The 27,273-nt window shown below is 41.3% G+C and overlaps 1 protein-coding gene across 1 annotated transcript in view; it reads left to right on the top strand.

Moving 5' to 3' along the window:
• SPTBN5 (spectrin beta, non-erythrocytic 5) overlaps positions 1-26,229 on the top strand; it is a gene marked incomplete at its 5' end in the record, with an annotated part of 100,367 nt that extends 74,138 nt beyond the window's left edge. Inside the window, 22 exons of the mRNA XM_082484976.1 lie at positions 884-1,056; positions 2,108-2,198; positions 2,816-2,962; positions 4,597-4,734; positions 5,454-5,710; positions 5,880-6,066; positions 9,498-9,710; positions 10,087-10,283; positions 10,879-11,083; positions 11,825-12,019; positions 13,130-13,285; positions 13,796-14,013; positions 15,516-15,705; positions 18,411-18,587; positions 19,471-19,575; positions 20,563-21,183; positions 22,128-22,199; positions 23,700-23,786; positions 24,201-24,292; positions 24,468-24,553; positions 25,028-25,163; positions 25,934-26,229. Of these exons, the coding sequence (XP_082341102.1) occupies positions 884-1,056; positions 2,108-2,198; positions 2,816-2,962; positions 4,597-4,734; positions 5,454-5,710; positions 5,880-6,066; positions 9,498-9,710; positions 10,087-10,283; positions 10,879-11,083; positions 11,825-12,019; positions 13,130-13,285; positions 13,796-14,013; positions 15,516-15,705; positions 18,411-18,587; positions 19,471-19,575; positions 20,563-21,183; positions 22,128-22,199; positions 23,700-23,786; positions 24,201-24,292; positions 24,468-24,553; positions 25,028-25,163; positions 25,934-26,108 (3,918 nt within the window). The 3' untranslated portion in view covers positions 26,109-26,229. The remainder of the gene's footprint in view (positions 1-883; positions 1,057-2,107; positions 2,199-2,815; positions 2,963-4,596; positions 4,735-5,453; positions 5,711-5,879; positions 6,067-9,497; positions 9,711-10,086; positions 10,284-10,878; positions 11,084-11,824; positions 12,020-13,129; positions 13,286-13,795; positions 14,014-15,515; positions 15,706-18,410; positions 18,588-19,470; positions 19,576-20,562; positions 21,184-22,127; positions 22,200-23,699; positions 23,787-24,200; positions 24,293-24,467; positions 24,554-25,027; positions 25,164-25,933) is intronic.
• Between the last annotated feature and the right edge of the window lie 1,044 nt (positions 26,230-27,273).

Genomic DNA, 27,273 nt, shown 5'->3' with positions numbered 1-27,273 from the left:
ATAATGCTAGTGGCTGGTGTCTGTCTCTCTAATTTTCAGCCTGGAGGTATGTATTTACAGTCCCCTCATTGGCCTATTTGAGACTTAGAAGGAGCCACCCATTTTCCAGTCATATTTAGCTCAGCAATGCACAGAAAATGTTCTGTGAGTACCTTCCGTTTCAATGACTCATGTGAGCACCCAGAAGTTTAGATTTTTTTTCCGACCTATTTGATGTGAGCTTTATTGCTTCCTTTAAATAGTGGGAAAGCAGAGTTTATTGTGCTAACAACATTTTGACACCACTGATTCTAAAATTAAAAGTGAAGAGGGGTGATGAAAAGAGAACTCTGAGTCATTAAACTTGGGATTCAGAAATGTTACAAGAATTCAAATTCTGTGTTTCTCTTCAGATTAACTGTAATGTCAGACTCCAGTCCTCAAATTCAAATCTGGATCTGAGCTCTTCCAAAGTCCATGAGTTGAAACTGAGGCTCTTAATTTTAATCTCTTTCTGTGACAAATTTGTTCACTTAACTCTGATCTCAGTTTGGCATCCCACATTTGCTTCCAAAATAGCATCTGTCTTAAGATAGATTTACGATTAGGAGCTGATGCTTTATCTCTTGAGAAGTGATATGTTCTATGCAGCACAATATGCAGGAGAAGCTAAGCATCCAGCAGTTAGTTCAGTTTTTACGCTGAAACAATGGCCTCAGACCGTGCATAGAACGTTATCTGGGCCACAAGTCTCAGATGCAATGCCAATAAATTTCAAAGACCAATAAATTTTCTTGACAGCTTGCAAATGTCGGGTAAATGCCATTTAGCTTCTGGATTATCAGTGTTGTGGATGGAAAAACTCTGACTTGAAAGCAGCTTCCCTTTGTTGAAATCTATCCAGGACTCGGTGTCTAGTGTGGAGAGCCTACAGCGGAAACATGCACAGTTTGAAAAAGCCCTGGAAGCTCAGATGGAGAAAATTGATGAGATGGCTTCATTTGCTCAGCAGCTAACGCAGAACAAGCATTATGACTCGGACAACATCACCAACAGATGCCAGGCCGTTTTGAGAAGGTGAAGTCAAACCCTTCCTATGTCAGCCACCCATCTCTTTTGCAATGAGACTCTCCCCATGTGACTAATACATTTAAATGCTTAAAGAGAACCATAAACTGGTTTGCATTCACTCAACTTTGCGCCTTGCACCTTGATCTTGCCAAAATGGCCTGAGTCCAGTCAATATTTCATTAGCAGGTTTCCAAAATACAGCTAAGTGCAGGGGGAGTGGGTTTCAGAAAAGGGCAGATTTCCTGTAATTCTGTATCCTGGCCTGGCCTTAGAGTCAGTGCTGCTAACAAAAGATAGAGGCCTACTGTGCCATTGGATACTTCATTATCATTAAATACCATCAAGAAAGGTCATTTACTACACAATTGCTTTTTCACTGCTCTAATGGGGTTGATCTTAAAGCCTGCTAAAATTAGCTATTAGGGCATTTGCGATTTTTCTGGTCAGATATTGCCCTTTTATGTAAATTACTTTATTTCTCCTAGCACATTCTGTATTGTTCATCTTAAACAAATGCTGATAGTAGAAGCAGTGCTATGGTAGATGAAAAGATATATGTGAAATTTACGAAGAAAGATTGGAGATCCCTTATGATTAAAGTGAAGATGTTAATTAATTAATATGATCAAACTGTCTCATGCCTAAATGAGCACGAATAAAGTGCTGCAGGTCCACATTTGGAAAAAAGGTGAAAGGATGATGTAGCTTTGGTTTATCAGTGACAAATACCATCGTACTCGTGGGCTATCCAAATAAGAAACATGCTGAGTTTTTGTTCTCTTGTACCCTGAAAGGCAATAATGGTGATTCCTAGGGGCAAATACCATATATGCAGAATCTGTGTGTACTTTAAACATACCTATCGGCTAGTAAACCTTCCTAAAGTGTCCCAAGCATCTTATCTGACAGTCCAAATCTTGGAAGGCTGCATATTATTGACAGTTCTCTCCTAGAGAATGGAGGGTTAGCGTACGTGTGTTTTAGAGATGAAAATTAAAACCCCTTATCCTACCTAATTCACTTTGGCTTTTACCTCACTCATCTATCTTCATCTCAGAAAAGAGAAACTGCTGGAGAATGCTGCTGCTCGCAGACATCTGCTAGAGGAGTCAAGGCTTCTGCAGAAGTTGCTGAGGAATTCCTTTGAGGTATGGTTACACAGGATTCATGGTATTCTGGTCTCTTAAAATATATGGCATTGCATAGATCTGAATCCCTGAAGGGATTTACTGAGAGAAAAATCAAGGAACTGAGTCTGGAATGAGATAATATTGGGAAAGATGAGAATAAGACTGAAGGGATATTTTTCAGCTTTCAAGTCACAGCTTCCCTCCAGTCACCAGACGAAAGATCTACTGTGCATTGGGTGCCAGAATGATGCAGAAGAAATAGATGCATTAAAAGGGAATGTGCCACCATTTTAAAATTCATGGGAAGAGACAAACTAGTTCTTGTGAGATACTGGCAGTAGATTAGAAATAAGGAGATAATTGCCCTTTCTACCCCATGCACCCGTGCACTTTCTCACTGAGATTACCTCATGGAGACAGCCCCCTTTCCAGGTAACTGCTGGTAAACAGAGATATAGGAGTGACTTCATTATGAAAGACAGGAGGAGCTTAGGGAAGCAGAACCTCAGCAGGACTACTCATTTGTGTCCCCACTCACTAGTCCTATGTTTTATACCTATTAGAGGAGAGCCTGGCAGGTTGGAGCTGAAGAGACACTGAAGGTTTTGTCTACTTCTGTTCTTTCCTCTCCAAAGGTGGCTGCCTGGATCAATGAGAAGAACAGCATTGCCCAGGATGATAGCTGGAAGGATCCAAGCAATCTGCAGACCAAACTGCAGAAGCACCAGACTTTTCAAGCGGAGATCATGGCCAATAGAAATCGTCTGGACTCCATCAAATCTGTGAGAAGCGGGGTTGATGGCAAGGCTGGGCAACTGGCTTGAAAGACTCTGCAGACAGTCCGAGTTACAGTGATCTCAAACAAGCGAAGGGGAATCACTGTCCCCTCACTGACATCATTCATGCCGTCTCTGAGGGGACTGTGAAGCTTATTCTTTTAGTCCTTCAAGAACTTTGTGTCCATCGGTTTCTTTCAACTTCTCTCTTATTGTCTAGTGTGAGCTTGCTACCTATATTCACTGTGCATGCAATGGAAAAAGATGTGTGTGCTTTCAAGGAAAGATTCAGTCCACTGACTTTAGGGTCTTTTCTCCAGGGTGAATGCCACTTTAGGGGTACACTTGTTTCTTTGCAGCAGAGAACCTAGCTGACTGGATGCACAACTTCAACAAGTCAGATAACACGTATCCACTAAAAAGGATCAAGAAGAGTTTTCAAGAGTTGCCTTTGCAGAGGCATGCTGGTAGGAGAGATACGAGGGAAGTCTGACAAGCTTTGTCAGATACTTGGCAGAAACTGTGATCAGATGATGAGTTTGGAAGGACAGACTGTTACATGTTTATTAACCTTATTTTCAGCACAGTGTTTACTAGCTGTATTTTGCAAGACATAACTAAGCATTAAAGGTAGATTCCCTCCTCAGGCTCACTTGCATACAGTATTGTAGAACCCACACGCACACTTGTTTTTTTTTTTTTCTTTCAAACGTTTTAATCCCCCTGTGTGCAGACACAATAGGGGGATTAAAGGGTGGAGTTGCAATTCTCTCTAAACTAATCTGTTTTCAAAGAGTTGTTTGCACAATCTCTTTCTCATTATGTCTTGACGCCCTGTCTTTTTTGCTGGGAATAGCCTTAATAGTTGCGTTTTAGAAAATTAACATCTGCTGTCCTGGTATAGCACCTTTCTCTTGCTGTGCCTCCTCTTCCCCATTGCAAAATGTAGAAATAGCTGTTTCACTTTCATAAGCAAACTTGGTCCCAGCTGAAGGATATACCTACAGACTCTTCTATCTGATGAAGGTTGTACTATGCCCCCTCTACCTCTTCTTCTGCCAACCTGTTAAGAATCTGCAGCTCAGAGATTAGAAATGCAGATAAATTTTTAATACATAATACAGTGGGACAACAGTACATGGTCAAAAGGGTTTTTCTTATATCATACAGTGGTTCACTTGTATGAGATACTTCTCTCTTAACATGCAAGGAAGGGAATAGAAAAGGACAGGTGGCTGGGCAATCTCAAAGTGCTCACAGAATGTGGGGCATCACAGAAAAAACTGAGTGCTTGCAAACTAGGCTCCCTGCCAGCTTTTAGGCAATGTAAGTGTACAGTAGGTGTTGCGTAATGAAGATTCTCTTTACCCTTTGTCTTCTAATATTGCCTTCTAGCATTTCAAATCATTTCAGAGGCCAGAAAAATGGGAAAATCAATCTCTGTCCTAGTTTCAATAAGCATTTTGCCTTTATCTGTTTTTTCTTTGTCTCTGCGGCCTCTATCTCTTATGTCAGGAAGTGATGGCTGCAGTCGGCCCTTTACATAAGAGTGCCGGTAGACTTTGTTTATGGAGGCAAAAGTGATATATTCTGGTGCATTCAGCAAAGTAAGAAAACTGTGACTGTTCTCTCTGCTATAGGAAGGGGAGAAGATGCTCCGTGAGAGGCACTATGCCCCTGAAGCCATTCAGTCCAGACTACAAGAAATGGAAGAGCTATGGGAGGAACTGCTAGCAAGTTGCCAGGATAAACGGGCCAAGCTGCAGGACGCTTACAAGGTAATACAGAAATGCCAGTAGTTGGGTTTTGGTGTCATTTCCAGAGACAACATGGCTGCCTTGCTACGCGTCTCATCTATGAGTGTGTCACTTGATACAATCAGACCTGAATCTTCAAGACCATTAGAGCAAAGAAACTAGTGTGGACTGATTGAATGGAATCAATGGGAGAACTGGAGATCCCTATGGAGGGAAAGGGATTTGAAGGCTGTGTTCACTTTGGCTTTCTGCTGCTGTTTTAGATCAGGATTCTAGAGGGGGATACTAGGGGAAAATGTGTTCGCTCATACATGTCAACTCTCTGCATCTGTACCAATGGCGCCTTTTCTCCAACACATTGAGAAGAAACCCACAGCTGCTTTTCGCTCTTCTAGCTCCAGGCACATGACTTCTCTTGATTGAGTTTTGCATTGGCTATCAATATATATAAAATGGACCTCTCCCTTTAAATGGCTTCTTTTTAAGGTACTGTGTCCATCATTTGCATTTGTGCAGCACAAGTAAGATTAGCTCTTGATGCTCTCTGCATTTGTTCTTGCATTCACTCTGACTGAATTGTCTTCTTCATTTGGATCACCATCATATGTGTGAAAAGTTCACTGAGCACTGGGAAGCTTCTTTCTGTTTGAGTGTAATTCTTACTGAAAGTGGCCAAGATTTTTATATCGTAGTGTCTGTCCTAAAGGTTTAAATGACCTTTTCTTCCTGCTTGTCCTAAGGGCCTTCATTTTCAGCGAAGCGTAGAGGATATGGAGAAGTGGTTGGAAGATGTGGAAAACGAGTTGAAAGCACCATATAGCAACAATGATCTGGTGGTTTTGAACAGTCATCTGAAGAAACAAGAGGAACTGGAGGAAGATATTGCTGGCCATAGGGACCGGCTGCAAGAGCTTGTGGTCACATCTCAGCAATTCCAGAAAGAGAAGCATTTTCTTGCTGATGAACTAGAAGAGAGAGTGGATCAACTGGTGCAGAGGTGTGTGAGTGCCTGGTCTGCCTCCTACCATCTTTTCTTATTTTTATCAGCCTTTTTCCTCCCTGCATATTTTTTTTTTCTTTCCTTCCCTACGTCATTCTGGAAAGAACATTTTGCACTCATTCCTTATTAATCTGCAGTCCTCACTGGGTTCCCTTTATACCTACAGATACAAAAGTCTACGTGAACCTCTACAGGAGAGACGTGGAAGTCTGGAGGCAAGCATACTTCAGTACCAGTTCTTCCGAGATGTTGATGAAGAGTTGGCCTGGGTTCATGAGAAGCTCCCCATGGCTTCCTCCAGGGATTATGGCCAATCCCTGGCAAGTGTTCAGAGTCTACAAGAAAAGCACCAGGTAATGTCACGTGACAACGATTATCAGTCTTTAGATTCAGAGAGAGGACATGAAATTCAGTTTGCCTCTGGCAAACTTCATCTGCCATGCTTTGGCTAACAGGATTCAAGATAACAGGGATTACTCTTATCCTTGTCTGATAATAACGACATTTTTTGAAGCATATGACCATGACTTGGCAATATGTGGGATTTGATCCTGCTTATCATTGCAGTGGTGTAGGTGCCACACCATATGCCCTTCTGTGGACACATTGGCTCTTTCTGTGAACTGACTTCAAAACCTGGCCTTTGCAATACAAAATAGGTTTTACAAACTGTTGTGCATCCTGTCATAGCTCCTGTGGGTGACAGATGTCCTAAAAAAAAAATACACTTTGAAACTCAGTAAAGTACATTGAAGCAAGCTTACTGCTCAGATGTCTCAGGATGAGCTCCCAGGAAAAGATCTTTCCCCAAAACTCTTTCGACTCTGGAGGGAGGGAGTTAACAGGATTTTATGATGACCCTTAGCCAACCTTCATTCCAGTGGTAGCTTTCAAGATAGCTGCTGAATTATTTCACAAGGTTCAGATGAGCCGTCAGAGAAAGCAGTGCCTGGACCACTGTCATCTCAAATACCAATAAAACAGCAGCTGCCTTCCTAATAGTTTTTTAATAAGGAGCACTGTCTCTTTGCAAACATGAGGTGGGGAAAAAAAAAAAAAAAAACAACAAACCTGTTAAAAGTTTCCAACACCTATTGGTATTTAATGCTAGCAAGTGATAGCCCATTTAAGTGCCAAGTCAAGCGCCTCTGGGGGAAGTCTGTGCAATCTGCAATAGGGCTGGGAAAGACAGAATATCTTATAAAGTGTATGGGAGTGTATGTGATATATATACATATAAATTGAGAGAGTAAGCCCAAGCATTTGGTGCAATCTGCACGTCTACAAATAAAAATCTGAACTTACAAAAAATTTGAAATGTCCCCAGGGTAAAACGTCAAGACTGCTACAGGTGACACATTAAGACAGGGATGAAGTCTCTTAAAAAGTTGATTTACCCTAGATGTCCTCACAATTTAATGAAGAATGGTAAAATATTTTTAAATGCCTCTTTCAGAATATTCCTGAGTAAGACCCATGGGTATATTCTGAATAGTTTGCACCTTCTTAATATTCAATGTAATTCTCATATTTATAAAAATTCTGTATTTAAGCAAGGTGCAGTTGGTGACTGAGATAAGATAGTAAGAACAAAAAGCTTGTTTCATCATGATTAAGAGTATAAATGTTGTTATGTGTGCAACTGCTCCTTAAAATTATGAGCTGATTGACATGGTAAGGAAGTAATTAGGTTCATGGAAGAAAGGAATGTTTGAGCTGAATTAATCTGAGAAAATATTTGGAATAGCTGAAGGAACAGTGGAGATACTGCTTTAGGCTACAATTATCTTTGTGTTAATTGGCCACATCTCAAAATATTTCAACAAACTGTGAGAATAGGAGATACAGACCATAATACCAGTGCAAATAAAATGCCAATTCTTCCTGCCATCTTGCTTCTTATTCTCCTGGAAGCAGGACTAAAATATAAGCTTTGAATTCTCAAAGAGAATCTCGACCTTTTTTTTTTTTAAATGTTGGGTTACAGGCAAACAAATGTCAGAGGTAACATAACAGTCAAGAATTGAATATACTACTAGTTCCACCCTCTATTGTTTGTCTTAATCATAGAATGGTTTAGGTTGGAAAGGACCTTGAAGATCATTGAGTTCCAGCCCCCCTGTCATAGACAGGGACACCTCCCACTAGACCAGGTTGCCCAAGGCCACGTCCAGCCTGGCCTTGAACACCTCCAGCAATGGGGCCTCAACAACCTCTCTGGGCAACCTCTTCCAGTGCCTTACCACCATCAAAGGGAAAAACTTCTTCCTAACGTTCAATCTGAACCTGCCCTCTTCCAGTTTAAAGCCATTCCCCCTCATGCTATTGCTACATGCCCGAGTAAAAAGTCCTTCCCCAGCTCTCCTCTAGGCCCCCTTTAGCTACTGGGAGGCTGCAATAAGATCTCCGTGGAGCCTTCTCTTCTCCAGGCTGAACAGCCCCAACTCTTTCAGCCTCTCCTCATAGGAGAGGTGCTCCAGCCCTCAGATCATCCTTGTGGCTCTCCTCTGGACACACTCCAGCAGGTCCAGATTTGCAAAATTCAGTCCTTGGTTCATTACAACAGAACAGATTGTGTGCCAAATGTATCAGTCTAAAAAAAAAATACTGTCTTGCAAAACTGCGTGTACACACAAATATAATATGCATACGCACAGCTGTTTGGCTTGGAACAGAGTTTCCCCTTACTCCCCCCTCCCCTTTTTTTTTAATTTTTTTAGTGCCTGTTGTTATAAATGAAGTACTGTTTTTACATGTTCCTAAATGTTCAACTGCAAAGTTGTTCTTCATGCTGCTAGCTTATTATTAATACACAGTACAAGATGTTTTATAATCTTTGCCACTGGATTCCATTCTGCTCGGGTCAGATACGGTGTCACGTTTCAACAACATAGTGGCTGTCTTGAAATTAATAGGGGGAAGTTAAAGGCAAGATTAGAATCAGAGCTCTTTTCCAGCCAAGTCTGATACTTAAGTTGAAAAAGCAGTTCCTCTCCTCACAGAGGGTGTCTCTTCTACATCAACACTGCACTGCAGTCTGAGTCTGAAACTGCCTGTTTCACAGCTATGAAAATAAACAGAACAATTGTAAAATGGTGGGGTGGGTTTGTGCTCAAGGTGTTCAGGCATAGTTAGCCATGGAATGCACATCCAACCACAGACAAATTGATGGCATGGTCCTTCCCCATACAGGCAAATATCATACTAGGGGGTATATGGAGGTATGCACATGGTTTTAAAATCTACCAGTCTTCAAAAATTAATTTCAAGTAAAGTCTTTGAGAACTGGTTCAAATAGTTTTCTTCTCTCCTTGTCCTCTTGGTTGCCTGGTAGTACGTGTACCTACAGTGTTTGCAATGGCTGTTATGCAAAGCTGCATCTTCTACAAAGGCGTTGGCAAGTGATAAATACCGATGAGCAGATGAAATGATTTTTCTTCCCTAGACAAGTTTTAATGCAAGAAACACTGTGTAATGGGGGTGGTATTTCAGTGGAATCAACAGATAATAAGAGGTTTGTGGTTAGAACCTCTTCCCTCCACACTCTGAGGTGGGTACACACCAAGGTCCAAAATTCATGTCTATATCTGATTTCTATAATCAATCCTTCACCCCGAAAAACTCCTCAACTCCACTTTGAGCATTCACTCAGACTTTGCACCTCTGACCCATTTTTATGTACAGAAAAGTGATTTATAACGGAGCTACGTGACTACATTATCTGGTATAAAAATCTCCACAGCTTTTATTTTTGGTCTGTCATTTTACTCTTTACTCTTTCCAGAATTTGGAGAATGAGATAAGCAGTCGGGATGCTTTGACCAAAGCAGTGCTCAGTACAGGGCAGAAACTGGTAAGGGGAGGCCATTCAGCCTCTCGCAAGATTATGGAGCATCTGAAGGAGCTTGAGACTTCTGTAGAAACCTTGAAGGCAGAGGCTCAAGAGAGGAGACAGCGGCTCATGCAGTCATATGAGGCCCATCTGTTCCTGAATGAGGTAAAGATGGTTCATGAGAGATTGGTCTTTCTTAGCTTAAAAGAACCGATAACTATGTTGTTGAATGGATGCAAGTGCTGAGATAGGAGCAGAATTCATACTCTCCTGATTTTTCATATCTGGTAAACATGGATACAGTGGAGAAATAACAGGGTTTTTTTCCAAGTAACTGAAGTGAGGGATAAACATGTAACCTTAATTACCGGGTTCTGGGTACACATCTTTTTGAACAGTGTCTGCTAGATTGCATTACAGGAAGGCACCTGAGCTGCTCTCTGTTTTCACTTACATGTCTCTGGGCACCACTGCTTTCCAGTTTTCTTTGTCTTGATCTAAATCACAGCTGTGTTCAGGCTCATCCCTATATTTTATACAGCTACTGGAGGTGGAGGCATGGCTGGCAGAGAGGACCTTCATTCTGGAGACCTCTGATTATGGGAAGAATGAAGAATCCACACAAGCTTTACTCCGTAAGCTTGAAGCTACCAAGCTGGACATGGATGGTTTCAGGCCCCGGATCGAGAAAGTACAGGAAACAGGTGCCAGCTTAATAAACAAAGACAGCCCAGAGAGGTAGGAAAGTGAAAACAAACTTCTGTTCCAGGTCTAACAGAGATGGCCAGAGAAGGCAAATATGGAAAAGTTCAACCTTCAGTGGCTGTTTGATGGCTTGTTCAGAAATATATCGGGGAACATCAATCCTTCCTTCACCACCATCACACACACTCAGCCCCCCAAAATTTTGATGATTGTTTTAATGTTTTGTCGTGGTTTAGGCTGTTGTTTTTTAACAACAGGCCAATTAGTACAGATCAGCTTCTTTGTCCATTGTCTATTCTCAGGAACTATTAGCTAGTTCTCTTTTACCATAAAGGTTCAAAAAGCACTGGGCTTGGGAAAGGAAATTGGCGTTCTTGACAGTTCACTGTTTTTCATTACCAGTTTGCTTTTATATCTGGGGAGAAGGAAGTGGAAAGAGCAACCATTCATATGAAATACTTTAATTTCCTGAACTAGCTGGTTTTAACAGCTTGGTGTAACTCACTCCATGATGTTATCTGGTTTCTTCTGTATTTTGAAGATGTTGCAAAATCAACCTGTCAGAAAAGACAATGTTCAAAAAGAACAGTAAAACAAAGACATACCTTCTGATTCTTGTTCTTTGCAGTCCAGCCATACTTTCAAAGCTCCAGGGGATCCTAGCAGACTATCAGTCTCTCCTACAGAAGGCTGACACCCAGAGAAAACGCCTGCAAGAACAATTCCAGCTCTATCAGTTTGAAAGAGAATTCCAGCTGGTGGACGCGTGGCTTTCCAGTAAACAGTCTCTAGCAGAGTCCGATGACTATGGGCAGGACTTAGATGATGTTGAGGTAAAAGAAATTAAAAGGTATTGTATGTATTGTGTGGCAAAGCAGGAATATATTTGCTGCAATTTTTGTGTAGCTGCTGAGAGTAAAGCATGTTAAAGTGACAAAAACTAAGCAAACCTGTTCTCTCTGCAGCAAGAACTCAGACTGGTTTCTGTCTGCTTACACAGGGCTCTCTGAGGTAGCATCTTCCAACAGAAAAAGTAGGTGCATCAGAAAGTTAGCTTTTTGGGGGATAAGATGAGGTCAGCACACTTCACTGATGGACCTGATTGTAAATTTGACAGGGCCTAAAAAATTTGATGTGACCAGGGCCATGGTCTTGTAGCAATTTCAGTGGAAAACACTGGGATGCAGTGTTCACACCTCTAGCTGCTGATTTCAAGGATAAATTTCTGCTCAGGGCATACAGTGCAGAGAGATATAATTCATAGTGTCCACTCCTCAACAACTGCTGCATACGTGGACAGCATAACAGGTTATGTTTCTTAGCTTTTGATCTGGGCAGCATCTGTTTGTCAGGACATGGGTGATTTTTCTCTGTGATATAAGATGTTAAATGATCAAGACAATGGATGCCTTCTTCTGACTTCATATCATCTGGGTTTATCAAGTGATTTGCACTTGTAGGCTGCAATACATAACTTTTGTGTTATACAGTACAGAGAAAGTGATTCCTTCTGCCTCTCTCATAGAGGTAGGCAGAAATTCTTATATCTAAGTCTGTCTCCATTTATCCCACAGGTGCTGGAGAAAAAGTTTAAAGATTTTGTAAATGAGGTGAAACCTCTGGGACATTCCAAAATTGTCTCCTTAAATGATTTAGCATCTAAACTAGAGAAGGAGAGCCACAGCAAGATGGATGTTATCCAGAAGAGAACAAAGCAAATCAATGAGATGTGGGAGAAACTATGCCATGCCATTCAGGGAAGGACAGAGGTAGGAAATACACGAAAAATGGGGCATTAAATTCCCTGCAGTTTCCCATGTCCTTCCTTTCCCAAACCAGTGCATTGCTCATGTTGAAACACAAGGTTTATAAGAGCAATGGATGTATTCTGTTCTATTCTTTCTTTATCCATTTCTCTTTATAGCCACTGCTTACCCTACTGCTCCTGGAAAGGCTTATACTTGAAAGATTTATCAGCCTAGAGTAATTCTGTTTTCCTTAATTCACTGCTAGCTCAGGTTTCTTAAAAATCTAAGGTAATCTAATGGTTTACCACCACTAACAGGAGGCTGGATCTGGCACTCATTGGGCTCTTTATTGAACTTCAGCTTATTAAACAAGATGAAAACTCTCCAGATTTTTTTGCTGAGTTAGTTACTTGAAGGGGTATGGAAGAGAAGGTGATAGAGGACACAGAGCCAAACACCCTACCTTTTGGCAGCAGTTAGCTGTTAAATCAGCTCATTCCCTCTCGTGAAACTGCAGTCACAGATGTGTTTGGAAAAGCAGGCAGGACAGACAGAACTCAACATTTTTGTTTGCTTTAAGGAGAACATAAAATATCAGGTGTCCTCAACTCTTTTTCACTACCTTCACATACACGTTTTGCTTTTGAAGTAGCTCAAGCCCACTATTGTCTGTTAGCAGCAGTAAATGCATGATAATTGTTAATATGTAGTTTGAATGTAAAATAATCTTAGAACATTTTTTAATCCTCTCATTTCAGAAAAATCTAATTGTCAATTAACTCCTCTTATTCTTGCTGTTTGCCATGTAGGCCTCTATTCCAAACAATTTTTAGGACACTTTCTGTGGTTGAAAGAGCTACCTTTAGAGGGCAAGTCATGATTTTCATCTTGATCATTCTTTTCACGTAGGGATAAATTACTCTTTGGAGGCATCTGATTCTTTCCATTGACAAAGAGAACTTGGAGAAATTAGGTTAGCTTGAACACCTCACTTTCAGGTGACTTAATTGAGAAGGTGTTTCACTCCTGCTCTTGTTCAGTCTGTACTGCTTTAGGACATATTAGGGTTGCCCTTTTTTGTGCTGCAGACATGATATTTAGTATTACCATTAAATTGTTTCTTCATTCCAGAATCTAAGGGCAGCCCGGCAAGTTCACCAGTATGATCATGATGTGGATGAAGTAAAGGGTTGGATGCAGGAGAAAGAGGCAGTGGTGGACATAGAAGATTATGGATATGATCTTCCAGGTGTACAGACACTTCTCAGCCAGCTTGAGGGAGTAGAGGTAAGGGGATATGTCATGAAGCAGTGGCAGAAAAGCATAAATGGCAAAAAGGGGAGACTGATACTTGATTTGAAATCCTCTCAAGTACCTTGTTTGCAGGCCAACAAAAGATAAATATTCTTTGCTGTTCACAGAAGGGGGCCTTTTCCTCCTATTTTTAACATTGTGATTTTATATTATCAATGCTTTTTCTTGTAAGGATGAGCTTCTCTTCTAAAATCTATTCCAAATTGTTATTACAATTACAAAGGTGTCATTTGAACTACAAGAGACTTCAGCTCCACGCTTATCAAAATAATCAGTGTGTCACATCTAAAGAAGCTTCTTTGATGTCTGATGATGAATGTTAAAAAGCGTTAGGAGGAAACTGAGAGGAAAAGTCTTGACAGAGTCATATTTCCAGCCTCTGTGCAGCCAGTGGCTAGAAAAGATATGAACCATCTTTAAGATCTGCTTTTGATAGATGTAATCAGTGACTTGTTATTACAATCCATTCTGTCTCTGTTCCAGAGAGATCTAGGAGCCATCATGAAAGAGCTGGAACGGATTCGGGGAGAGGCTTGGCACCTCAGCCGCACATACCCTCAAGTCAAGGAAAACATTATGGAGAGACTCACAGATGTGGATGAGTGCTGGGAAAACCTGGACAAGAAGTTTCTGGAGAGGAAGGCAAGACTGAACCAGGCAGAACAAGTCCAGCTCTACTTCAATGACTGCAGGGAGCTGATGTATGTGTTGGCCCCTTGAGTTTGGCAGTGGGCCTTCTTTCTTGTCTTTCCCATATAGGAAACTGACACCTGTCAGTTATTTGACTCCTGTCCCAGATGCTCCGCAGTTTGCTTGCAGATATCTTTGAATAAATACATGGCAGCTTCACAACAGCACTTCACAGAATTTACCACACATCAGAGGTGACCACGCTGCTCAACTTCAGCACAGTGTGCATGACAAACACACATTTTTAGACTACTTCCTAGACAGTCTTGGAGAATTCAGTCACTCTGGGTAGATTTGGTAGTGTCACAATTCCAATTGAAAATACTGTTGATTCTGTAGGAAGATGGGTGAGTCTGTGCTAGATAGTCAAGTAATTTGTACACCTGTACAGACACCAGTGCCCATTTTTTCTCAGAGCCAAAACAGCTACATTAAAGATAATCTTCTAGAATAGGTTAGCACTTGCTCAACTGCTGAAAGTGTTTCACACGTGTATTTAATGCCATTGGCCATATGCACACACTCTTCTGTCCATTCTTATTAGGGGTCAGTTTTTTGCAAGAATTCAATTGCTAAGAAATTCCATGATTTTGTTTTCCTTTTTTAATCTGAATTAGAACAAAATGCTGAATGTTTAAATCATCTGCAAAGCATACTTTTTAAAAAAAGATACGTTGAGCTATGCATCTCATTTTGTTCAAATCAATCATGCCAAAGTATCTCTAAGCAGAGTTCTAATATAAAATTTGAAATAAATAATGGAAATATGCTATACTCAAAGTGGCAGACTAACAATAAAATATCATATCATTTTAATGTTATTTTCATCAAAATTGGTAAATTTTTGATGGAAAAAGTGTTTTTTAAACAAGATCTCTCAGAAGAAATACGGACATTTTTAGTTCACTGCAGTTAATGAAAGAGTTAATCCATGACAAGAGTAGAAATACAAAGACAATGAAGTGGTTACCACTGACTATTGGACATTTACTATGCTAGGGGTTAGATCCTGAGCTCAGGTAAATCAAGTTGCATTCATTTATGCCAGTTGAGGCTCATGGAGTAGAAAATTTTCCTTAAAAAGTACCTATCAATATGCTTCTTTGCATGAGTGCTCTGTATGCATACGAAGTACTTTCATGCATGGTGATAATATTAGATGGACATCTGAAAGTCTCTGTGTCCCTGTACCATGTATAAAGGTACTGTGAATGTGTGCAGCCTAGGCACTTGTGGTTACAGTTCTTTCTGAGGATTTGAATGCGCAATACTTTGGTATGTATAGATGCTCCAGCTGCCTTTCTATGTATTGAAACAGCACTGGGAATGTTATATCAGGTTATAAAAATCCATAGATGCATGAGTGAAACTTCATCAATGTATTTGTATACTCGTATATTTCGTGAGCAAATAGAAGTCTGTATGTGTGTGTCCATGGACACGAGATGTGTGCATTCCTGAGTATCCAACAGATTCAGAATCCTGTTTTCACTCTTTTGACTCTATTCTGTAGGGCTTGGGCCAATGAGATGCATGCACTAGTGATATCTGAGGAACTGGCAAATGATGTCCTGGGAGCTGAACTGCTTATCAAGCGTCATGAGGAATACAAACGTGAGATAGAGAAGCAGTGGCTAAAATATGAAGAAATGCAGCGGGCAGGAGGTGACCTGATGAAGAATGGACATTTCATGTCTGCGGAGGTGTGTTGATGAGTTAAATATTTTACAAACAAGAGTGAACAAAAAAGACATTAAATAGGCAGGAGTTGCAGCTTTGTCTCTCTTTCAAAATGGAACTAAACAGGACAATCAGGTTCTCTGCTATTAAAAGCTGCAGACTTCATGTGACATGTAGAAGTAGAAAATGCCTTTTAAAGTTCGTACTCCTCTAAAAACTTATTTTGAAGCTGGCCATAAAAGAATGGTCCCTGGATTGATTATGGTTCGGGGGGTCTGGGAAGTGGGGAGGTGTTGCTATTCCATGGAAAAGATATGCCACATAAATGAGATTTTAGCATTTTACTGCACAAGACCTACGATAAAATACGTCACAATGCAATCAACTATAGGATGGAGTGATGTCTCTGAGTACACCAGAACATATATAGTTCTTCAGAAATGTTATAGAGCCAAAGGGGCATGAATGTTTAAATATCTGTGATCCTGTTATCTATGTACCTTTAGACTTTGACCTTTGCAGTGGTCCTAAGCTTGTCTTGGTACTGTCAGTAGATCCACACCATCAAAAACATCTTCAGAATTTGTGCAAGATTACATGTAGAAAGAATTAGAGGACTTCCTGAATAGAATAGAATAGAATAGAATAGAATAGAATAGAATAGAATAGAATAGAATAGAATAGAATAGAATAGAATAGAATAGAATAGAATAGAATAGAATCGCTGAGCTTGGAAGGGACCTTTGAGATCATCAAGTCCAACCATTAACCTACCTTGACAAAACCACTTCTAAACCATGTCCTCAAGTACCACATCTACCCTTTTTTTTTAAACACCTCCAGGGATGGCGAATCCACCACCTCCCTGGGCAGCCTATTCCAATGTTTAATAACCCTTTCAGTGAAAAAATTTTTTCCTAATATCCAATCTAAACCTTGTCTGACATAACTTGAACCCATTTCCTCTCATCCTATCACTTGTCACCAGGGAGAAGAGGTCAGTTCCCACCTCTCTACAACCTCCTTTCAGGTAGTTATAGAGAGTGATAACGTCTCCCCTCAGCCTCCCCTTCTCCAGGCTAATCAACCCCAGTTCCCTCAGTCGTTCCTCATAAGACTTATCCTCCAGACCCCTCACCAGCTTTGTAGCCCCTCTCTGGACACGCTCCAACACCTCAATGTCATTCTTGTAGTGAGGGGTCCAAAACTGAACACAATACTCAAGGTGGGGTCTCACCAGTGCCAAGTACGGGGGGATGACCACTTCCCTAGTCCTGCTCACCACACTGTTCCTGATACAGGCTAGGATACCATTGGCCTTTTTGGCTACCCGGGCATGCTGCCAGCTCATAGTCAGCCGGCCATTCACCAACACCCCCAGGTCCTTTTCCGCGGGGCAGCTTTCCAGCCACTCCACCCCAAGCCTGTAGCACTGCATGGGGTTGTTGTGACCCAACTGCAGGACCCAGCACTTGGCCTTCTTGAACCTTATATCATTGGCCTCAGCCCATCAGTCCAGCCTGTCCCTCTGCAGACCCATCCTACCCTCAAGCTGATCAACACACCTGCCTAGCTTAGCGTCATCTGCAAACTTACTGAGGGTGCATTCAATCCCCTCATCCAGATCATTGATAAAGATATAAACAGAACTGGCCCCAGCACCAAGCCCTGGGGGACACCACTTGTGACCGGACACCAACTGCATTTAAATCCATTCACCACCACTCTCTGGGCACGGCCATCCAGCCAGTTTTTTACCCAGTGAAGAGTACACCTGTCCAGGCCATGAGCAGCCAGTTTCTCCAGGACAACACTGTGGGAAACAGTGTCAAAAGGTTTACAAAAATCCAGGTAGATAACATCCACAGCTTTTCCCTCATCCACTAAGCGGGTCATCTTATCATAGAAGGAGATCAGGTTTGTCAGGCATGACCTGCCTTCAACAAACCCATGCTGACTGGGCCTGAGCACCCTGTTCTCCTGCACGTGCCATGTAATGGCACTGAGGATGATCTGTTCCATGACCTTCCCGGGTACTGAGGTCAGACTGACTGGCCTGTAGTTCCCTGGATCCTCCTTCTGGCCCTTCTTGTGGATGGGTGTCACATTTGCCAACCTCCAGTCAGCTGGGACCTCCCCAGTTATCCAGGACTGCTCATAGATGATGCAAAGTGGCCTGGTGAGCACCTCCGCCAGCTCCCTCAGTACCCTTGGGTGGATCCTATCTGGTCCCATAGATTTGTCCACCTCCAGGTGCTGAAGCAGGTCCCTCACCATTTCCCTTTGGATTACAGGGGCTTCTTTCTGCTCCCCATCCTTGTCTTCTAGCTCAGGGGTCTGGATACTCAGGGAACAACTGGTCCTACTGCTGGATTGTTGCCTTACCATAAATGGATATATTTGTTGAATCTTCTGATTCTCACTACTTCTATAATACAAATTACCTGGGTATAAAGTTTCATCACAGCAAAGCATGTGGCAGAATATTGGACATACAGTATGTGGAATAAGCATACAATTATAATATATAGCTATACAACATACAGGCTAAATGGATTCAAGTAAGAAAAATAAGGACTCAGACATCCTTTCTAAACTATGTTAACACCACAAAGTTATCTAGAGGTCATCTTCTGGACCATGAGGCCAGATTAAATGCTAATTGGATGTCATGGGAAAGTCTGATTGGATTTTTCACCTCCTGGCATTGCAAATGTTATTTTTCTAGATTGAAGAAAAACTGCTAGAGCTGACAGAGCTGATGAAAAAGGTAAAGGAGAGCTGGGACATGAGGAAAGAGTTATATGAAGAAAACTGGGAGATTCAATTGCTCCGCAGAGAGCTAGAACAAGCAGAAGCATGGCTGGCTGCCAAGGAGAGCTTTCTTTCAGATCCTAGCTATGGGGTGAGTAACAACAGTGTAATGCTACTGAAATGTCTCTTAGCATATACAGAGTGCTCCGAGCATGTATCAGCTTGGGCCTGAAGTTAATCACATTCTAAACAGTAATGCACCCTTGAGATAACAAAGGGCAGGAGCTCTGTCCTTTTACAGAAGAGAGCCTGGGACAGTTGCTGCATTTTACATGGTGGTGGGCTCCAGGAGATGGTGGCTTCCAGGGGGTGGTAGAAGACTGGGGAGGAGTCCAGATAATTTTTTCACACTATAAGATAACTCGCAGAAGGGTCAACATTCGTTGTCATACTGAGAGCCTGTTTTGAAAGGAAAAAGGGTTTTCCCCCACCTTGTGTTGGGCAGTGGACTGTTTTGCACAGAAGGCTTGTTAGCCAGCTTGTAAATTCCTATTTAAACACCAGCATCCATAGTTTTGCTATTTTCTTGTTATTGACTGTCTTCTGGTGATTTATAAGATGGGAAAACAATGTCATAAATTCAGGTATTGACAACTAAGCAGAGAGCAAGACAGAGGTTTAAGATGCATGTGTTGTAGGCGGGAATAAACTCTGTGTCTAGCACAAGCTGGAATCCAAGTACTTAATCTGTATGTAAACAGTTATAGTTGGAAGCCATGGTACCACATGGCTTCACGGAAAAAAGGAAGGTTGTTATTTCATGTACAGCAGACAGACTGCAAGCTACAAACCTTTTTCTTTAAGTGCAAATTAAGATTTTTTTCACGCATTACTGGGGGTTTAGACAATTCAATTACAAAAAATTCAGAATCATCATTTGGCTAAATAGAATGGGTAAACCTGAAAATTTTAGGCATAATCTCTTCCAATGGACTTGATTTTGGACTTCTGTGTCTGATAATATTTTCATTCAGGATTCAGTGTCTGAAGTAGAGGAATTACTGAAGAAACACCATGATTTTGAGAAGATGCTTGCAGCTCAGGAAGAGAAATTTGCTCAGCTCAGCAGGAAAACTAAGGTGAGAAGCAGAAGGTCAATGAGCTGTGTAGGAGACAGGATAATGTGAGTCCTTGAACATTTGGGGCTCAGTCACTCCATGTAAGAATTAACTCCTGTGCTGAGATCAATTAAATGAGTGACCAAAGCTAAGATGTTGCAGATAGAACACCTGAAATGAGACCTGTATGTGGATCAAAAGAGTCCAACTAGCTTGCAAAAGATCTAGGGGAGAAGTGGAAGCTTTCTTCTTGCAGGAGCATCAATTAATAGCACACATCGCTGTGTGAGAAACAGGGTGATCCTTCGCTACACAGATAGAGAGATTTTGATTCATTCAGGATTTCAGTAGGGAGCTGCAGCCACCTGACGGTGTTGGAGGATAGCAAAGGGCTGAAAATAAAGGAGACCAAGGCAGAGATAGGCCTTTTTCCTTCTGGCATCAGAGTTCTACAATGGATTGTATTAGGTACCAAAAATATTCAGTCAGCCTCCCAGATACTGCGTCAATGTTTTTTTAAACTATTTTCGTAAATAACCAGCAAAACATAGCTTTTGTGTTTGGCACTAGGCTAAAAATTAGCTTAGCTGAGTCTGCCTTCTGTTCAGTGATTTGCAAATTGTCTAAAATTTTCCATCAGAACACCCCTAAACACTCATTGATCCTACAGCAAACTTGAAGACGCAGTGCCACAGATGAGAAGCATAGTTTTTCTAGATCTTATTAAAGACTCAGCCTCTAGAGAACTTAGTAAGGGCAGGATTCACTGTATGTGAGATTAACTGCCATCAGTATTCATGGCTTGGGCAACAAAATAATGCTCAGCACATAACACTTAAGTTCAGTTCTAACTCTAAGAATGCCAATAGAGGTACAGGCCTTAAAATTCAATGCCAGGAGAAAGTGTATTTGAAAAACTATTCCCACTTAAAATAAAAAAATCTTAAGTAGGTACCCACAAATACAATGAAGGTAATTTAAAAAAAATGTAATATTTATGTCCTACAGAGAGAGATGAATCTGCTGAAACAAGTGGACACAGAAGAGAGTGAGCAGAAGGATAAAGGCAAAGTTGTACGGGTTCCCTCTTTGAAAAGAAAAACATCTGACAAAAGGAATACACCACCCAAAGTGATAGAGATAAAGAGCACAACGCCACTGCCATCTGTGCCCTTACCCAGCCTGTCCAGGAGGGCCCCACTTGAAACTATTTTCTCCCCCGTTGAAAAGTCTCCATCGACTTTCCAACAATTCATTGCTGGAGGAGTCCCAGAAGTGCTGAGCAGCAACAAAACAGAAATGAAAGCTGAGAGGAGGTTCAGTGAGATTATCACTCCACCTATACTAAAGACGGTGGGTCCACGAGCTACATCTTTGGAAAATCGCAGTTCTTTAAGCTCTCCTTTATCTCCTACTCCCATAAGCCAGCAACGCAGCAGCAATTTGTCGGAATCGTATGCCACAGGCCTTCTCTCACCTCAGGAAAAAAGTGCTAGAGGCTCCTCTTTCTCTAACCTGCAGACAAAACTAATGGCAACTCCACCTGAACCTGACCAAAGGTCACCAGATAAATCACCAAATTTACTACTGTCTAACTCCTCTTTGGAGAGATTAGAGAATACATCTTCGGTAAGTCCCTGGGATTCCTGGCGCTCTCCTCACAAAACTGCTATTCTGTGCTAGTTAAAGTAAGGAAATACAGGAATTTTTGTATGAAAGTCACAAAAAGCACTATGCAGTGGGCATTTCAGTGGATACATTCATGGATCCAAACAGTAAGAGGCATTTTATGTGCCTTTGCGATTGATACACTTTCCAAAAAGACTGTTGACTTAAGCAGCTATGTATCGTTTTAAAGCATTTTTCATTTGCTTAGCTTTATCACCTAGGTCTTGACAATTGTATTGGTTTCTGGTTTTCTGCTGAATACTCAGCAGAGCACTGAACAAGAGCCAGGAGATGCTGTCTCACAAAGAGGCAAGACTTACCCCTACCCTCTATGTGAGGTGGTGGTGCTCAGTGTCCACTGAGTTTAGAAGTCAGAGAGAGGCATGACTTAGTAGCGCCCTTGCCAAAGAGCTGACCTGGTGCAAGACTAGAACCAGCAACTCCTGTTTGCTCACCCTGGCAGGAAATGCACTGTAAACTCACGGACAGATAAAAATTGTTCCCTTTCCCTCTTGCACTTTGAGAGGACTGTGTTTGTCACATATCCAGGTGTGCCAATGCATTGGTGTAACTCAGTATTATTGCAGGAGTGGTATGAATAACTTTAGCAATTTAAATTGTAAATGGTATTTAATAATATTGAAATAAAATTAACTAATTAATACACCAAGATAGAGCAATTTCCATGAGCAACTTGTTCTAGAAGGACATGAATTTTCTTCGTTTAGGTAGTGTATCGGAGATGTGACTGCAGCCTAGAGAGGATTTCCAGCTGTGCTGTGAAGGCTAGAGGCAGTAGAGATCAGTTTTTCTGTGTGGAATTTATCTAGAAAGACCTTCAGATATCATAACATACGTTTAAGGGACATTTTAAAGTTAAACAGCAATGTTCTTGTATGCCTCAGGTTTCTGCAAGTCTCCAGCACATGCAGGGATTCCTAGAAAAGAGAGACCAGCTCCTTCCGGGAAGACAACAGGTAGAAACAAATGCCATCGCTCTGGGTTAATACATCTTTTCTTGAGTTATAGTCCATACCTGGTCTGACTTCTTCAGGATAAACTCCTGCTGAAGAGGAGCTCAGGACTGTGGGTTTAATTCAGTTACCACTAAAATGCGTGAAGAAAGTGTCCACTGACTTCAGCAGTACCTGATCAAGTCCTTAAAAGAAAGGAACAATGGAATTTTTACCTGTCGGGGGAATTATGCAGAATAGGGTCTGTGTACATGTAATGGATTTATGAACCAGACCCTAGGCTGTATGAACATGTTAATTATGTTCCCCTATTTATAAATGCAGATTTCAATATATCAGCTGAATTGGAAAAAAAAAAAATCAATGTAAAAATAAAATACAAACTTGTATCATCATATGATGGATTTTTGGCAGAGGAATCCCTCACTCCCATGCTCCCAATGCTTATAATTTCTAACTGTGCTAGAAGAGAATTAAAGTTTTTGTTTATTTTTGAAGAAGTGGTTTGTTTAATCCAGGGCTGAATGAATCTGAAATCTAAATTCTCATCCTTGGAAGGAATATCACTTCAGGTGTGTAGGCTAATGATCATAACAAGACAGGAAATTTTCTAATATTCACCACCAATCTGTAGACGTCTGAGTGTTTGCTGAGGTATTGCATGTAAACAAGTTGTCTCGGATTGTTTGTCCCATAGAGTATTTCCTCTGAAACTTTTAACTTGAAAGACCTCTAAAAAATTGAATCTGGTATGGACTCCATCTTCTGGAAGAGGAATTTAGTTTTTCCTCTCTTCTAGATATACGGAATTTAGTCTGAATACTGAACTTCCATCTTACCAAACAAGAAAAACTATCACGTATCTTCCTCAGGACTTTTTCCTTCCTTTTCTCTGAATGACCAAATTGTCAACTTGATTCACCGGCATAACAAAATAAGAATACGCATAAGTAATAGGATCCTTCATCCAGAAGGGTCTCAAGGCACTACACTAACCTTTCACTGGTTCATAGTTGGGGTAGGAAATAGTAGCTGCTTTTGCACAGTGTTCTGTTCCATTCCACTGGGCTTAGTTTAGGATATGAAGAATAATTCAGCAGCCACATTAGACTGAAACAAGACACTTAAAAAATCTAGACTGTGACCAGCATGCCAGGGCCAGCATTTCAGCTGGGAAAAAAGTGGAGCTTTTAGTGGCCAAAAATAGACATAGCTTTGATTACCTACCTTCTTTTAGTGATGCTGACTACATCATGTAGAGCTTGCTTGCACCATGTTACATCGTTTGTTCAGTCATGACTCACAGAGAGACCCTTCCCGAGTCACCCACACCAGGAACTGCAGCAAGTTCTGTTTTTCTAGATGATCATGACTAAGAGAACTTCTGTGATCATGGTCTGGGGAGTCACTGGTTTCCTGTGGAAGTTGCACATAAAAGACTTCACTACTCCAATAAAATATATAGCTAATAATTGGATTTTATTACCATTTCTGTTCATGTAGCCAAGCTCAAGGTCTTGGAAATCCTTCTACGTAAAACTTGACGGATTAAAGCTTGATTTCTATAATGATGAAAAAGAAGCATCAAAGGTAATTTGGTTTTTGAATCCTTCTAGTAATTTTTGTGTTTACCTATCTAAAAATGCATTCAAAAGAAATTAGAGTTGCATTTGCTTTGCTTTGGCACTGGGGTAATCAGTTCTCTTTCAAACATCAGCTGAATGAAAATTTCATATATTCAACTGATACCAACTATAAGGCAGAATAATAAGCTTTCAGAAATTTTCAAATGTATTCCTTAAAAGAGGTATCTTATTCAAGGATTGCCTTCAAGATATAATGCAATAGTCCATTGTTCCTCTGTGGTTCTTCCTATTCAGTGATCCTAGTCATAAAGCAGAAAAAGATAGTATGGGTGTGTAGTCAGCCTGCAGGTTGGTATGGAATTGAATCCTAGCAGAAAAGACACAGAAGACATTTTGTTATAATTTCATCCTCCTTCAGAACGCATCCACACTCCTGTCCCTCAGCATTTCTGGCGCCAAATGTGAGAGGCTGGTAAATTACATCAGGAAAGAGAACGCCTTCATGTTGCGGTAAGTCCTATAGAGAAGTGCACTGATGATAACCTACACAGCTACCTGCATGGTTGTATTTGCCTACAGTCACCTCAGACTGTATGTTGTTAGGAGGAATAACTGAAATGTCTTAAGGACAGCAGGTATAAGGCAAGGATAACTAGATTTCACCTTCTCCTATCTTTATTTACAGGCTGAGAGATGGGGCCGAGTATTTCTTCGCAGCACCTTCTCAAACACTGATGGAGGACTGGCTGAAAGCACTACAGAATAATATAGGTGCATTCTCACTTCCTTCAAGAATGAACTGTGTTTTTAGCAAGTGATGGTGAGAGAAAGAGAAGAGAACGAGAAATTGTCCTTAGTCTGGGGCATTTTGAGCTGTACTTTCTGTCTCTGGTAAACAGCAGTACACAAGTCATCTGCCACTTCGCGATGTAATTAATGACCCAGGGTGACTTGCAAAGCAGCCTTTCAGTTGTGCTGCAGATGGCATCAGGTTATTCCCGGGGAGGAGTGGCCTTGCCCAAAGGCTGTATTCATCCTTTTATGAAGGAGTTGCTTTGGATCTTGATCAACAGCTTTTCTTCTGAATCTAGATGTCTTTCTGGACACCTCACTAGGCTTCCTGGAAAGGAAGCCAGAGCACAATTGTAACAATGATGTTCAGAGAAAGTTATGGACCCAGAAGTGGCAAACTCTGCCTCTAACACTACTTCAGAAGGTTTTTATTTGTGTTCTTTCACTCTGCAGGACAGAGTAACAGATCACATTCCACAACATTGCTGCAGCCTTTCGCTCCAAACACAGAGACCTCCCAGGCAAGACTGTGGGACTTTCCAGACAGAGACTCTGCTGAAAAACTGACCAGCAAAAGCTCACTCCTGAGGTAGGGGCTCTGTGCTGCAAGGCTGAACTGACGTCACTGCTGTTTGTGCTCAGGTAGCAGTCACCTAAAAAGGGAGATTGCCCCGAGGTCAAAAAGTCCCGCTCCTCTGTCACTAATCCAGTAAAATACATTATTCTTGAGTAAGACCCTGCCTCAATTAATTTGTGTCATTTATAATGTGCTACAGCCAGTTTTTAAAAATGGGCCTCCCTGTAGTCAGCCATATCTTGTCTGTGGTTGATGACAAAACTGGGACACGCAGAGGAATTAATGCATCACTTATTGTAGGCACCAAAGTCACTGAAATAATGTATCTGACCTGAAGACAGTGTTAGCTGCATGCTCAACGGAGAGACACTTGTTCCAACAGATGAGGGAATCTGAGCAGGAGTCTACAATAGATGCCTTGGATTTTGCTCTGCATATTCTCTCCAGCAGGAGCTGAGAGGAACCCAGCCTCCTAATTGAAGGAGCCAAACCAGTTATGTAAAGTTGCACTGTTCAAATACTTTCCTCAAAGGCTGTTTTGAGAATCCAAACACAGGCATGTAAAACACAGCCGCAGCCAAATTAGGAAATTTGGCCTGGAGCGTAAATCAATTTCTGTTGCATTTGGAGTCTGAAAAATCTTACAGACTATGAAAACCCAGTCCCTCTGCCCGGTGGATTTTTGCTGCTGAGCTAGATGCCTAACAGGTTCTCACATACACACAGTGACTTAAACTCCTCTAGGTTGTACCTGATTTTCTGATGATGCATGTTGTTGACAGGAGAACACCGTCCTTCAAAATCAAACCAGAGAGAGAGTCCGCAGAATTTTCCAGAGAATTTAAGGAAGATGTGATTGCAGTGACACGAGCCCCCGTCACCACCCTGAGCATAGAGCAAACCGGTACTAAAACAAAACCGCTTCCGTCTCTACTAGAAGCGGGAAGAGAAAAATGACATTTGCCACAATGAATACCAGACCCTTCACCATTATATCTTAATCCAGCCCTCTGGAAAGGTATTGATATGTTTTAAGTTAATCACTACCCTTGGAACTTATTTTAATTATGTATTAAATCTAGTAAAACCATTAAATGTAATTAAACAGGACTGCATCTGGTATACTTTTGTGTGTATGATTCTGTTATTCATCATATCTACTCCAAGTTACCTAATGGAAGAGTGCAGGGAGCTCTAAGCCAGACAGTGACTCTGTGAGAACAAAACGGGAAGCACTGAGCAGAGCTGGAGGTGCAAGCTGTGAGTGAACAGCAGCCGCATTGCAAGTAGCTTTGCAAATATCAACGGATAAGATTTAAGAGTCTTGGGCAGTCTGTACACCGCAGGAACAGAAGTCTCAAAGGGAACGTTTGTTATATAATTCCCGCAGTGTTTTGTAGTCTCCACAATCTTTCATTTTTACAACACGTTAACCAACAACTCACTATTTTCCGATTCTTTCTGGATGAGGTTACCAGGAAAAAAAAGTCCTGCAGAGTTACTAATTTTTAAGGGAATCTGAAACTAAAATAATGCATGAACAATCAGTCTTTCAGTGTAAAAGGAGAGGAAAAGCAGGATAGCAAGGAGGAATTCTAGTCCCCAGACCACCTCTCTCAGAAAGACGAAAAACTAGGTTGAATGCCCAGCCTATCAGGAAGCTGGGTTGAGTGGGAATTATATAAGACAGTCTTTTGGGAAAATGTGGGTAAAGGAAAAAAACATGTCTAATAGTATGTTAGCTGTATGAGGTCTCATCTTTTTCTCATTACGCTATGGGCCTTTTTCACTCTTCTTGAATTCCTATAGCTGAACAGGGTGTTGAGTGCACACAAATTACCAAATTTATATCTCCACTGTGCAGGCAGCAAAGTCCCAGCATGATGCAGCAGCAGCAGTGCCATAAAGACAGATGACCACATCAGTAGGAGCCAGTTCTTTTTAGCAAGTAGTATAACAGTTACTTTGAAAAGATACCACTCCTTGGGCTAAACACAGAGGTGTTAGTGGGGTGGAACCTCTGGAGGTCTGTAATTCAGTGTCTTACTGAAAGCCAAATAATCATCAACACTTGATCAGATCAGGTATGGTTTTGTCTAGACAAGCCTTAAAAAGCCTCCAA

This window comes from Vanellus vanellus, assembly GCF_965231255.1.
Source record: "Vanellus vanellus genome assembly, chromosome: 6".
NCBI lineage: Eukaryota > Metazoa > Chordata > Aves > Charadriiformes > Charadriidae > Vanellus > Vanellus vanellus.
This window is presented reverse-complemented; position numbering and strand designations above follow the sequence as displayed.